This window comes from Artemia sp. Qi Xiang Cuo, chromosome 18 (genome assembly GCF_049724085.1).
Source record: "Artemia sp. Qi Xiang Cuo chromosome 18, ASM4972408v1, whole genome shotgun sequence".
Taxonomy (NCBI): Eukaryota; Metazoa; Arthropoda; class Branchiopoda; order Anostraca; family Artemiidae; genus Artemia; species Artemia sp. Qi Xiang Cuo.
The window spans coordinates 24,173,550-24,187,764 of NC_142811.1; the positions used below are offsets into that span (position 1 = coordinate 24,173,550).

The 14,215-nt window shown below is 34.8% G+C and overlaps 1 protein-coding gene across 1 annotated transcript in view; it reads left to right on the plus strand.

The window, feature by feature from the left end:
* TM9SF2 (transmembrane 9 superfamily protein member 2) overlaps positions 1 to 14,215 on the plus strand; it is a 105,173-nt gene that overhangs the window by 48,845 nt on the left and 42,113 nt on the right. Inside the window, exons 4-6 of the mRNA XM_089104254.1 lie at positions 5,696 to 5,831; positions 7,326 to 7,447; positions 13,377 to 13,503. Coding sequence (XP_088960380.1) covers positions 5,696 to 5,831; positions 7,326 to 7,447; positions 13,377 to 13,503 — 385 coding nt within the window. The remainder of the gene's footprint in view (positions 1 to 5,695; positions 5,832 to 7,325; positions 7,448 to 13,376; positions 13,504 to 14,215) is intronic.

Sequence of the window (14,215 nt, forward strand, 5' to 3'; positions counted from 1 at the left end):
CAGCTGATCCATACCTCCCACAAAATCCTCCAGATGAGCACTGGGCAGCTTATACACCATACTAATTATATTTTTTCTCCCATCAAATTCAATTTCAATTGAAAAAACTTCAACCTTACCTTCAATCCATATACTAAGATCATTCCTTTCACTATAATTCAACCCATTCTTTACAAGGAATCCAATACCACCACGACCCATCACCACTCGGTTCTTAACACAAAGATCATAACCTGGAAATGATTATAGTGAGAGAGACTGGTTTGAACTAAAAAATGTTTCAGATAATCCTATAATGACAAAAGAAGAAGAACATTGTTCAATTTATTCTAAATGTCTAGTTAGCTTGTAGCCACGTGAACATTCCAAGTACATAGTCGCAGACTTTTTTCATTTATATTGTGAATGTACGGCAACCGAATATAATCACTCTCCCTCATAGGCTTTTGCTCAAAAATCGGTATATCATCATCGCCGGCAATAACTTTTAATAAATAATCCTGAAGACTAAATTGGTCTTGATGAGATATTATCATTTTTCATATAAAAAAAACAAACAAGAAATAGCGCTTGAAAAAAAAGAGAAAGAGAAAAAATAAAGAAAAATAACAAAAAATAACAGAAATACATATGTATAAAAAAAAAACTCTCAAAAGTTCATCAATTGACCAGATACGCCTGATTTGAGCACTCTCAGTTTCACGCACAAAAATACTGCCTTGATCAGACCACACACTGCGATTTCCCAACTTATCTCTTGAAGCGCTCAGAAGATTGCGGTTACGTTTCGTAAGGTTCTCAGCTACTAATATGCCTGAGACACTAAGCTGCTTCTTTGCTTTAAACACATGGCGAGCTATTTCTTATGATCGAATCTGGATGAGAATACTTATAACTATATTTTTGTTTTGTTGATGTCCTGACGGTTAGACGAAATGGTAGCACCCCATTTCAAACGTGTATTTTAGGCTCAAAACAACTTTTGCCTACTTTTTTTTTTTTTTTTTTTTTTTTTTTTTTGTAGAGGCACGTTGTTTTCTGTCTGTTTTCTAATTAAAAAAATAACCCGAGTAAAAAGAGTTTTTTATTAAGTTTTTTATTCACCCTTTATGATACAATTGTGTCATTGATTGTATTCAATATTAACGTTTCAAAGTAATTCTGGATTTGGAAAGTAATTCTAGAATTTTATATTGGAAACAAAAATTGCCTACCAGTTTTTTTTTTCAGCAAAGGCAGATTATGTTTAAGCATAAAAAAGGTTTTTGAACAGATCTGAAATCCTCCTCTTATAAAGGGGCTTTTACTGCGCGTTTTAAGGCATGATATAGTTCTTTGATAACGGAGATTATCCAGCTTAAAATGTAATTTTATTCGTCTTAGGTCCATTGGAAAAATTCTTTCGATACTTTTTTTTTGAAAATATTGTATGATTTACACCACTACCAGCCATAGAGGTGTTATTAATGGCGTTGTTTCGTCTTAGAACCTTATTGAATCAGCTCTGATGCAAAAGAAGTTTGAACTATTTAGAAATGTGTATCTCCTGTTTTAAACTTCTTAGTTGGTAATCTGCTGATTGAAAAAATGCATGCATAATTCAGTGAATGAAAATATATGGAGAAAAACGGATACAAAGCAGTGGCTATTTGCTTGAACAAAGCAGTGGCTATTTGCTTATTCAGGCTATTTGCAGTTATATTTGGAAATTATTAAGATGTGAGTTTATTTATTTCTTTTTCTTTATATGTTGTTTTTAGTATTCGGATACAAATCCGAATATTTCGACTCCGTGTCCGGGAGCCTTTATCATCGGAAAAAAAATGAGTAAAACTAAAATTAAACCCAACATATAAAGAAAACCTGTTTGTCATATCTGTATTGCTTATTCAGGCTGTGTGCAGTGATGTTTGGAAATTATTAAGATTCGAGTTTATTTATTTGTTTTTCTTTTTCTTTGTATGTTGTATTTAATTTAGCTTTACTTATTTTTTCCATGTTGATAATGGCTTCCGGACGTGGAGTCGAAATATTCGGATTTCTATTATTTATAGTTTTTTTATTTCCATTGCTTTGTTTAAATATCATACCGGTTTTTCTCTATATTTTCATTTATTAAATTCTGTAAAGAGAAAGACAGTGTGGTCCAAGAAATTATCTAAAAAATGTACGCTTTATTTTTAAGTGCATATTTCTTCTTTTTTTATTTGTAATAAAAAATTGCACTCTTAGAGCACCCCACATTTACTGCCATTAGCTCTTAAGACCAAAGAGAGGGGAAAATACGAACTTTTCTCAATTCGCCTTTAGTCACTTGAAAATGGCTCCGACCCCCCCCCCCCCCTCCCACTCTTCTGGTTACGTCCTTGCCTTAAGGCTGATTTCCGATCAAATTGATTATGGTAGAGTTTGGATTGCCTTCCTTAAACCGAACTTTTGATGGCTAAAGTAAAGATTAATGAACTTTTTATATTTTAAATCATCATAAAACGCTAGGTGTTCTGCTGTAGAATCTATGAGATTGTTTTATTATTAATGCGCCAAAGCAGGTGTTAGTGCCGGCAAAGTAGCATCTGGTTATAAACCCAAGCAATTGCGGTTTCCTTGAATTCAAAAGCAAATAAAAAAAATCGTCTTCTCTTTAAATGCCCAATGGGCTTTCGGTATACAGATTTGTGAAGGCAAGGGAGTAAAATTGCAGGGCGAATTTACAACTAAACTTCTGATGCAAAGTCCCCATTATCCATTAAGCAATTAAATATAAAAAAAACAAGTTTTTTTAACTGAAAGTAAGGAACGACGTTAAAACTTAAAACGAACAGAAATTATTCCTTATATGAAAGGGGCTGTCCCCTCCTCAACGCCTCGCTCTTTACACTAAAGTTTTTTATTGTTTAACAAAATAGAGCTGTGAGAAAGTCAAACTTTAGCATAAAGAGCGAGGCGTTAAGGAGGGGACAGCCCCTTTCATATAAGGAATAAATTCTGTTCGTTTTAAGTTTTAACGTCGTTCCTTACCTTCAGTTAAACAAACTTGTTTTTTAAATTTAATTTTTGAACTTTTTTGAGTTAATGCAGGTTTTGATTTTGGCTCACCGTACATGAATAATTAAAACAAAATTTGAATATTAATTTTACTTTTATTTGGTTAAATGGCTTTCTAGAAACTTGTTTAATTTTATTTACGAACGTTTCTATTAGTAGTAAATATACTCAAATTATGAATTAACTTACGTAACGAACTTCTATATTCATATATTTTTAATACGTATGTAAGAGGAGTCGCCCCCCAGTTAATACCCTGCTTTTTAGCATCTAGTTCGAATTTTGTCCAATTGTTCAAAAATGACCGCTTCATCACACAGGCCTTTAATTAGAACAAATAGTTCTTACGAAAGTACTAAAAAATTGACTAGGGGGTGAACCAAATCATATATGTAATGTTTGCTGTTCGTTTTAAGTTTTGATGTTGCTGCTGTTGCAGTTGAAAAACTTGTTTTTTTATATTTAATTTCTGATCTTTTTTTAAATAATGCTGGGAAATCCGGCGTCCCCTTAAAAAAGAAATGTCCCTTCCCCCATTAAAACTTCCTTCATGGAAAGATCCTTCCACATAACCCCCGACCCCCCCCCCCCACTACCAGGAAAAATCTCCCCTGAAAACGTATGTACTGTATACTTCCCAATAACCAATACTATATGTTAATATAGTTAGGCATACCAATACTATACTTGATGTATTAGTTAGGCATAACCAATACTATATGTTAGGCATAGTTATTAGATTTTCCTACTATGCTGAACAAAATGATTATCTCAAAATTTTAATCCGGTGACTTTGGGAAAAAATAAGCGTGGGAGGGGGCCTAGTTGCCCTCCATTTTTTTGGTCACTTAAAAAGGGCACTAGAACTTTTAATTTCCATTCCAATGAGCCCTCCCGTGATATTCTAGGACCACTGGGTTGATACGATCACCCCTGGGAAAAAAAAAAACAACTAAGCGCGCATCCGTGATCTTTCTTCTGGCAATAAATGCAAAATTTCACATTTTTGTAGATAGGAGCTTGAAACCTCTACAGTAGGGTTCTCTGATACGCGGAATATGATGGTGTGATTTTCATTAAGATTTTATAGTTTTTACAGGGTCTTTCCCCCTTTTTTCAAAAATCTGCCAAATTTTTTCAGGTGCTTAACTTTTGATGGATAAGACTAAACTCGATAAAACTTATATATTTGAAATCAGCATTAAAATTTAATTCTTTTGATGTATTTATTTGTATCAAAATACCGTTTTCTAGAGTTTCGGTTACCATTGAGCCGGGTCGCTCCTTACTTACAGTTCGTTACCACCAACTGTTTGATAATAACTTATGAGTCACAGCTGTGAAGCAATGCAAGAGACAATTTCATTTTGGTTGGGTTAGAGCCCTCTAAAGACTCAACAAAAATTCTGGCTACTATCAATGTACCAACCCCATCAAATTTCCGTGGCTATAACTCTAGTTGTTGACCAGTTTTTTTCTTTTTTTTTCTTTTTTTTCTTACAATAAAATCCCACCAACCCGCCTAGTAATTGGGCTTGTGAAGACAGCCGTACACCTCAACCCCTCCTGCAGAGGTTGGATTAGGTGTAGATCCAACAAACCCCCACTCCCAATTCAGTTTAACACCGGTTTAACTTAACCCCCATTCAAGTGAATCCCATGAAATCCAGTCCCATTCATTTTAACCCTCATTCCCTAGCCCCCGTTAATTTACTCCCTTTTCAATTCAACCTCATGCAGGTCAACCTAAACCAACCCAATTCATCTCAGTCTTCATTGAACTAGTCTAAGCTACCTAACCGTGCTCGAGGGCTGAGTTCTAATCTAAGTTGAATGGGGCTAATCTAAATTTCGCCGAGTTTCAATGAGGCTGTTTTGAATAAGGGTTAAGATGAATGTGGGCAGGCGTTTAGTTTCATAGCGTTTTGCTGCATGGTGGTTGAAGTGCATTGGGATGAGCTGAATGGTGTTGAGTTAACAGGGTTAAATTAAATGGAGTTGATTTGTCTGTGGTTGATGTGAATGAAGAGTGTGGTGCATGAGTTTTGAATTGAATTGAGTCGAGTTATATGAAGTTAAGGCCGCAGGGTCTTAATGGCCGCATGATCTCAGCATTCCAAATGTCTCTGTCACTTTCCAGCAATGTTTTCAATCCCGGGGGAATCTATAAAAAGTCCTGAATTCCCAATTTCTGCCTAGTATGCCATGGTCAACCGTCCGTTTGCTCGTCGCCTCTGTGGTTTTTTATGTGAGCCCAAAAATGTCTCTTTGATATTTCTGAGTGTACATTCTGATGATTGGATCTCTTTGTATCTTACTCTATGATTGGAGGTACAAAAGTAGGCCCATAAACCCATTTAAAGAAAATGTAAAAGCGAAGTGTTGCTCCCGCAATTTAGTAGTCTTATATATTGTAGCATTTTACTAAATGAGATAGTTCTCACTTTTTAAGTTTGTATTAATGTTCTATGTGTGGAAATTTATTGTCAAGAAATTATGAATAATTTTATTTCTTTAAAATAATAAAATTACGTCAGATTAAGTGCAATCTTGTCAAATAGCCAAAGTAACAGCACTTTCATCAAAAGATGTATTTTGATTATGTCGTTCTAGCAATGAAAGTTGTTTGATTAAACTTTATACTTTTTAGTTGAAATTTCTTGAAGATGCGAGCTGCTCTCGAGTCTGCACTAAAGAGTACGATGTCAACGACAAGGACAGCAAACGCAAGTTGGATTTTCTGCTTGAAGGCATTAAAAAGAACTATCAACATCATTGGATTGTTGGTAAGTCCTGAAAGTTTCCAGTATGCTATCACTTTCTGTATCGCTTCCATTAAGTAGTGGCGCATCTAGTTTTGGTCCAAATTAGACTGTTCACTCTTCGTCACCTGGTGTTCACCTCTCAGGCACCGCCTTTTTGTCACGCTGCATCACAAAACACCCCGCTCTGTCGCGGCCGAGTCATGCTCTACGAAAACTATACAGAGGGTCAATCCTAATTATGAGATTTAGTGCCATGTATCTACTTTTTTGTTTACCTTCATTACAAATTTTTTGAAAACCAAATACCTGTTTGAAAAAAAAGTTGGTCTAAGCATGAAGCTTTGCAACCGAGATTTGTTAGCGTAAAATATGAATTGTTAGGATGAGAAAGGAAAAAATTCATTTTCTATCCTAATGTCTAACAAAGGCTGAGAAGACTAAAACAAAAGAAAAATAGTTTTTTTTTTTAATCTCCAAATGTATCAAAAATCAACAAAAACTTACTTTCCTTCAGAATTTTGACAAAAATAAAAATGAAAGTGTAGGGAAGTCATACCACATTTCATAACGATTCTCTAGCTCACAAGTATTTATTTCCACATTTCATAACGATTCTCTAGCTCACACTTATTTATTTTTTTACTATTTCGGATTGTTGGGGGGTTGTTATCGGAGAGTATTCAGTAGCGAGGTGGGTGGTATGTTAAAGGGTGCTACTGGAGAACATTCGTTAGTATCGATTTTTGAATTGGTCTCTCAAATCGGGTGATGTAATGAAAAGATGAATTTGGTACTTATTATAACCCTTTACCCTTGTAAGTTTCCTCTCATTTGACTCTATCATCTAGATATTTCTATTCCAGAGATTTCAAACTATTATTGCTGCAGTTTTTTTACGTAAGCCAACTGAATAAAACGTAAATTAATAGGAAGAAGTATAGAACGGTCGAAAGGTTCCCTTGTGGGTCTTCAAACCACGCACAGGGACATACCTAGCGTTGTTTTTTTTTTCATAGGGATGAGGCTGAAATTTAGGAAATTACCCAAAACAACTGAATTACACGGAAAATATAAAAAGGACTATTTCAATTTTCTAGGAGTCTTGAGACATCAGGGAAAAGGAGGGGCTATAGACCCAATCAAGGCTGTATCCAGGGGAAGGGGTTAGGGGTTTGACCTCCTCCCCGAAATGTTTGTCCGACTCGTAAAAACGTAACAAAAATGAATATAACACATTTCTTATGTGTTAAAAAAAATTGTATCCCCCCCCCCCCTGAAAAGATCCTTTTTAACCCTGCCCCCTCCAAAAAAAGTGATACGACCCTGGACCCAAGTCCTTGCTCCTTTATCCATGCCTGATTGAAAGCTCGAACTTTCGTCATCTCGGAATTTTCCCGCTTTTCTTTAACCCTTTTTAGAATTAACCTATTGCCCCTTAGTAGGCTAATTCTTTTCAAGTTTGAACTGGTTTTGTTTTTCCTGTAAACCTAATATGTCGTTGCTTTTTTTTTATAGACAATATGCCTGTCACATGGTGTTATAACATAGAGTCAAATAGACAATACTGCAACAGGGGCTTTCCAATTGGCTGTTATATTGACCCTAAAGGAAGAAAATCAGAAGGGTGTTACTTGTCAGTAAGTACTTGATAGTGTTATTTATGTTGCTTTATTGCTGATTCCTATTTTTAACGATTGTTATTACCCATGTGCTACAATTATGTTTTATAACAATCCTATTACAATTATAATTATTATATAATTATTTATTATAATCTATTATAATTATAATTGATTATATTGTGATTGGTAACGATTGTTGTTATGCATGTACTACATTTTTTTAAGTGTATTGTTAGTGATGATTATCGAGTAGAAGACCAAATTCTTTTGAACTCATTAAATAGAAGTATTCCTTTAAGTCGGAGGAGAATGACCTTCCCCCCCCCCCCTCTCTATTTTACGCCACTGAACTTGCTAGATTACGATGCTTGGGATGCGATGAAAATTGTTTTATTTTTTCTGCTGTCATTTTTTATGAGTGAACAATAGAATATTAAGGCAATTTAAAGTAAAATATAATTTGAACTATTATTCCCTGCCGCTTATACATTCTACTTTTAATTTATTTTTTTCTTTTTCTGCTCTCTTCTTTCAGTCTAATTCTTTTTTTTCAAAACTTTATTGAAAAAAATCTTTATGCAGGTGCTTGACTCCATTTCTTTTTTTGTGCAAATTCACAAATCATGTAAGATATAAAGGGATTAGTTTCAGTCCCTTAACTCTTCAGTTGCTTGGTCTGTTCATCCATTAAAAACATTTTTTTTTTTTTTTTTTTTTTTTTATTATGATTAATCATTCTTGATTTTCTTAACTTTATTAAAATAAAATGTTTGTCTGTTTTACTAGGTATGATTTTTGGCAGTGTGTATGTATGTATGCATAATGGAAAAGACGGAGTACAATTAAAACAAAGAAAAGAAAAGAAAATCAACACTCAAAAACAGCAACAAACATTAGTCTTAGGCATTAAAAATGTGAGATCAATAACATGTGACACTAAGTTTATGTGATACTTTTCAAGTTGATTGGCTGGATAAGTGGACATTTAGGCAAAAGATTCAAACAAAATGAATAATTCGTTGATGTTCTGTTTTTAGTCCAGAATAAGATCTGAGAAAGATGCAATGATTAGATTCTAACTGTGAATCAGATTATTCTGTAAAATTAATTACAAATTCAGAGCGATAAACAAAAAGAGTCTTCGTATTTTACAGGTTGGTTTGACCTTTTCTCTCTCATTTAGTTGTTATTGAAAACAAAATACCTCTGGAAGCAGCAGATGGGACCTTCAATTTTTTGCGTCCCACATTTAATTAAATAAAGAAAAACAGTTTTTTTCTAACTGGAAGTAATGAGCAACATTAAAACTAAAAACGAATGGAAATTATTCCGTATATGAAGAGGTTAGCCCCGCCTCAATACCTTTCTCTTCACGCTAAAGTTCTTAGCACTTTGAAAAAAAAACTGTCTATTCTAAATAAACAGCCCATGAGTTTCAGGAGCTGTTCTTAAAAAATTGGGAGAAACAGTCATTGGGAGAAACTTTAGCGTAAAGAGCAAGGCATTGATTAACCCCTTCATACACAGATTTATTTCTTCCATGGTAGAAAAATAAGCAGAATATACCCAGAAAGAGTTAGCTAAATAATTAAAAAGAGTGAATAAGTGAGAGAGAGGGGGGAGAAAGGGGGAAAGGAAGGAGAGAGAGAGAAAGGGAGAGAATAAAAAGGAGAAATATTTTCCTTAATCGACATCGCATAAAACAATTTTCAAGTAAACTTGAAACTAATTTTCGGGTTGATATGCTAACGTTATCTAGTTAATGTTAAAAGTTTGGCTTGAGTAAGAGCAGGCATGAATCTAGACGAGTCAGCGCCCAGGCAAGAACGGCATTTGACGCCACCCATTCAATAAGCCCATTACAGATGTCAGATTACGATTATTTTACTTCTTTAAGGAATGTGTTTATTTTTTATATATTTACTTTATTATTTTACTATTATTAATGTATTTTGTACGTGATCCTAATATGTTCAATATGGTTCAAGAAAAACTCTAAGATTCCAGGTAACAACATTTTATTGGTGACAAAGTGAACATACAATTTAGATTATACCCAGTCAATCTTATCTTGTAAATTATATCTTATAAATTTTTTAATATCGTTCCTCTCAAAAGCTCACAAGTTCTAAAATACAAAAATGTTTTCTCTGACCTCTTCTTTATTTACTATGGAATTTATCACGTGTTAAAACTCCTTGGTATCACATTTTTTTTGTACTAGCATTATCTCTTCGTTCAGGGTGCGATACAGGCTTCCAGGTGAATCCTTCGTGAAGCCCAATTTTTTCGAACTAATAAGTTGCTCTACACTATCAATAGTTTTGGCTCCAAAATATTTCCAAGCAAGACCGTAATTATGCTAACCACGAGCTGCCGTCTCCTTATCTTTTGTCTTCGCTATCTCAGCTAAAACTGCTGCCATCAAACGTCCCCTTGTCGTAATATCTGCAGATACTAGCTGTTCCATATCTTTAACTACATACAAACATTGAGCATCATGCTCCAGGATAGGCTTTAATGTTTGAGCTAAATTTTCAAATAGCTGAGAAACGTCCACAATTATATCGGTACTCCTTCCAACATTATCCTAAAACCCTCAATAAGTCCATCACGGGATATTAGTTGCTTTGACAAAGGCTGAGCAGTTTCCCGGATTCCGTTCTAGCTGATGGCTTACGCTCAATTACGATATTGAGGCCAATCTCAATAAAACGCACGATTGTCCTAGTTATCAATATACCAGTTGTCCCAGGGCTCCCTGGTGGCAACGTTTTTGGATTTATTGGTTTTTCTCGAGGATAGCGTTAGTAAACTTGTAAAATCTTAGCATCTTCTAAACGTTGATGAATGCGCTATCACCTGAAAACAGTATGGATTTCCAAGCATTGAAAATTCTGAAAAGAATTACAAAACAACCATAAAAACATACTTTTTCAAATTTGTTGACAAAACTTTCAGTCATCTTGACCAAACTTCACTCACATGCGGGCTACTAGATGGCAGTTATTCATTTGGATTTTCAGATTTTTTTACGGAACATAAGACACTAAAAAGTTTAGTGTCCCAGTTATAGCCGGTCTCCCCTACCCGTCGAAACCATAAGCCTGAAAAAATTTGCCTGATTTTATAAAAGGGGAGAACGTCTTCAAAAAGTCAAGGGATTTTTATGAAAATCGCACCATCAGATTCTGTATACTTACCAATAGCAAATAATATACATAAATAATGGGCTATTTATAACTTCCAAGCCTCTCTCCTCGGACTGTGGGGGTCATGTTCCACAAAAGACATAGTTATTGGATCTTTTAACTTTGCTAAACAAAATAAATAACTCAAAATTCGGCTCAAATTTCAAAGATCGGACAACTTTGGGGAAAAGGAGGGCTGGGGAGAGTGGCTAATTGCCATTCAATCTTTTTGGTCACATACAAAGAGGGGTACCAAAACTTTTATATACCGTTCGAGTGCACCTTTTCCCGATCTTCTAGGACTATCTTTTTTCGAAAGATCCGTGATCTTTCTTCTGGCAAAAAATGCAAAATTCCACATTTTTGTATGTAGGAGCTAGAAACTTTTACAGTAGGGTTCTCAGATACGCTGAATCTGATGGTGTGATTTTCACTAAGATTTCTTGACTTTTAAGCCCCCTCCCCTTTTTTAAAATTAGGCAAATTTTCTCAGGTTCGTAACTTTTGATGGACAAACACCAAACTTGATGAATCTTATATATTTTGAATCAGCATAATAAGCTGATTCTTCTGATATGTCTATTGATATCAGAATTTTGTTTTTTAGAGTTTCGGTTACTTTTGAGCCGAGTCCCTTCTTACGTTACCACGAACTGTTTGATAGAGCAGGCTGTTCAATTTATAATGTTAGGTCTTGGGCCAAGTTTATCTTAGACCAAAATTTTACGGGTCTATGACCTTTTGGAGAGATGAGCGTATGTAATTTTGGGGATTTGCTGCAACGTAGTAAAGAACGAAATTCAGTTCATAGTAACCGAAATTTAAAATACTTTTTGAAGAAAAAAACTGTCAGTTGATAAAAAATTGCCATTTGAAGCTGATTCAGGAATGGTACCCTTACTGTTATTTCGATTAATTCTAATGGCAAAAGTTTATTGCGAAGACAAGTTTGTGTGAATTTCTAAAGATAGCCTGGAAAACCTCAAAAACTGTGTCGAATCAAAATGAAAATTGCACCATCTATATCGTTGTTGTCGAAAACCCCATACAGGAAACGTACAGCCCCTCCCCCCCCCAAAAAAAAACAACTTGAACAACAAGGAGCATCACTTCTTTTCGCCATTTCACCATTCCAGTATCATATACTCTTTGTTTCTCTTGCTGCTTCTTGTACTTTTTTTTTCTTCACTACAAGCGGTGCTCTAGAACATCATAGCGAGCTGTTTTAGGGCTCATCTGAAAGGCTTAGTGGATTTTGTATTTTATAAAAAAAACAGTTAAACGTTTAAGAGCCAAGTAATAGGCCTATGGACTTTGTTAAATTGACAGTCAGGTTGACCAATTCCACATTATTTGGTTGATTTCCAAACGGAATTTGTAATGTTTGATGACAGCGCCTTTTTCCATTTGCCAGAACTGATCCTTATTCTTAAGTATACCGTTTGGATTGTAATAAGTTACGAGCCAATGAAGCACTTCAGCGCTAAAATCTCGTGGAATATAGACTATTTAAGTATAAACATAACTCAAATAGATATGTTATTATATAGTTCTTTCTGTTTGTATTTGTTTTTCTTGCCAGTTTTTGCTTTTCCTTTCTTTTCTTGTTTGTGCTCTGTCTTTTTCTGTTGATTGTAAGACAGGTTATTAATAAAATTCATTCATTCATAAAAAAAAGTAGGCTTGTTTAATTTGACCTCTCGAGTGGTTCATTTTTTTACAGAAATTATGTCGAAGCTTATAAATTAAATTTTTATGAACAAGATATTAAGCCAGTCCATAGAGTTTATTTAAACCTTTTGGAATAGTGAAAATGGCGTGTCACATTTTTGATTTGTAGCTTTAGATTCTTTGGACTTCCCAGATTACTTTTTTTTTCTGATTCTACAGGGTGTCCACACAGTTTGGATACACACAAATTTTGTTTGATGATTAAATAAATAAAAAACAAGTTTTTTTCAACTGAAACTAAGGAGCCACATTGAAACTTAAAACAAACAAAAATTATTCCATATATGAAAGGGGCTATCCCCTCCTCAATGCTTAGCTTTTCACGCTCAAGCCTTTTAGTGCTTTTAAAAAAGCTTCTTATTGTTCTAATTAAATGACCCTTGTGTTTCATAAGTCGTTCCTAGAGAATTGTGATATGAATTCAAACTTTAGCGTAAAGAGCAAAAGAGCAAGGTATTGAGGAGTTGGCAACCCCTCTTATGCACGTAATAATTTCTGTTTGTTTTAAGTTTTAATGTTGTCCCTTACTTTCAGCTGAAAAAAATTATTTAATTTGTCGTTGTTTTTTAAATAATGCCGGGAAATCCAGCTCCTTCTCAATGGAAAATTGCCTCCCACACGCAAAATCCTTCCATGGAAAGTTCCTACCACGCCCCCCCCCCTCCCCGCCAGAAAAATTCACCCCGGACAATTATTCTATTCCTCTTGACAATTACCCTTAGCATGTCCACAGGTAAAACTGAATCGGCAAAAAGAGAAAGTAAGAGAAATAAATAGAACTTCGTTTAGGAAATCTGGCCCAATTCCCCTGGAAAGTTCCTACACCGGAAATTTCCCTCGCCACTCAAAAGTACGAACCCAATTCTTTCTTCTTTAGACAGACCCATCATTCGATCTGGGAATGAAAAATAACGTAGATAAATAAAATATCACAATTTGTGTGTATCCAGACTTTGTGAACACTCTTTACAACTATACTCAATGATGAGAATAAGAAACTAAAGTCAAGTGTGTTTTTACAGACTTCCAATTTCGACCAGAAAGATTCGTATTTTGTGTACAACCATATAGATTTGACAATCAAATATCATTCTGGTAAAAGTGAGCCCTGGGGCATTGACCTTGGCGAAGGAGGAGGAAGAGTCGTCGGTAAGATTTTAATCTTCTAGGCTCCTTATTGGCTCCTTCTCCTAACAAACAATCATTTACATGTAAATCTAACCAAACTCATCCCTTCGTTTCTAGTTCTGTCGATGAGATTGAAAAAAATTTATACGAAGCATTCCTCTTCTACTAGTTTTCATTGGTATTTTTAGTTTACTTTAGTTCTCGCTGTTAAAGCTTGAAGGGGTTATGAGGATTTTGTGGGGGATATTTGGCTAAGTCTTAAAAGTAAATTGAGGCCCAAATGTGCGGGTTATTACACTGTCACTGGAACTCAAGACATCTTTTCTAGGGGAAGTCTCCATTTAAGGTCCTTCAGGAAGGGGAATTCTTTCACTCCCTTCTGGCCGGGTATGTGTTGTATTACTAAATACTGCATCTTTTCAAAACAAATTATATCTCAATACTGGATGTCTACATAGTCTGGATGCATACAAATTTTATTTGATGATTGAATAATAATAAAAGAAAGTTTTTTTTCAATTGAAAGTAAGGAGCAACATCAAAATTCATGTTCCACATATTAAAGGGGTCCCCTCAATGCTTCGTTTTTTACGCCAAGTCTGTTAGTGCTTTTAAAAAAGCTTCTTGTTGTTCTAATTAAATGGCCCTTGTGTTTCATAAGTCGTTCCTAGAGAATTGTGATATAAATTCAAACTTTAGCGTAAAGAGCAAAAGAGCAAGGTATTGAGGAGTC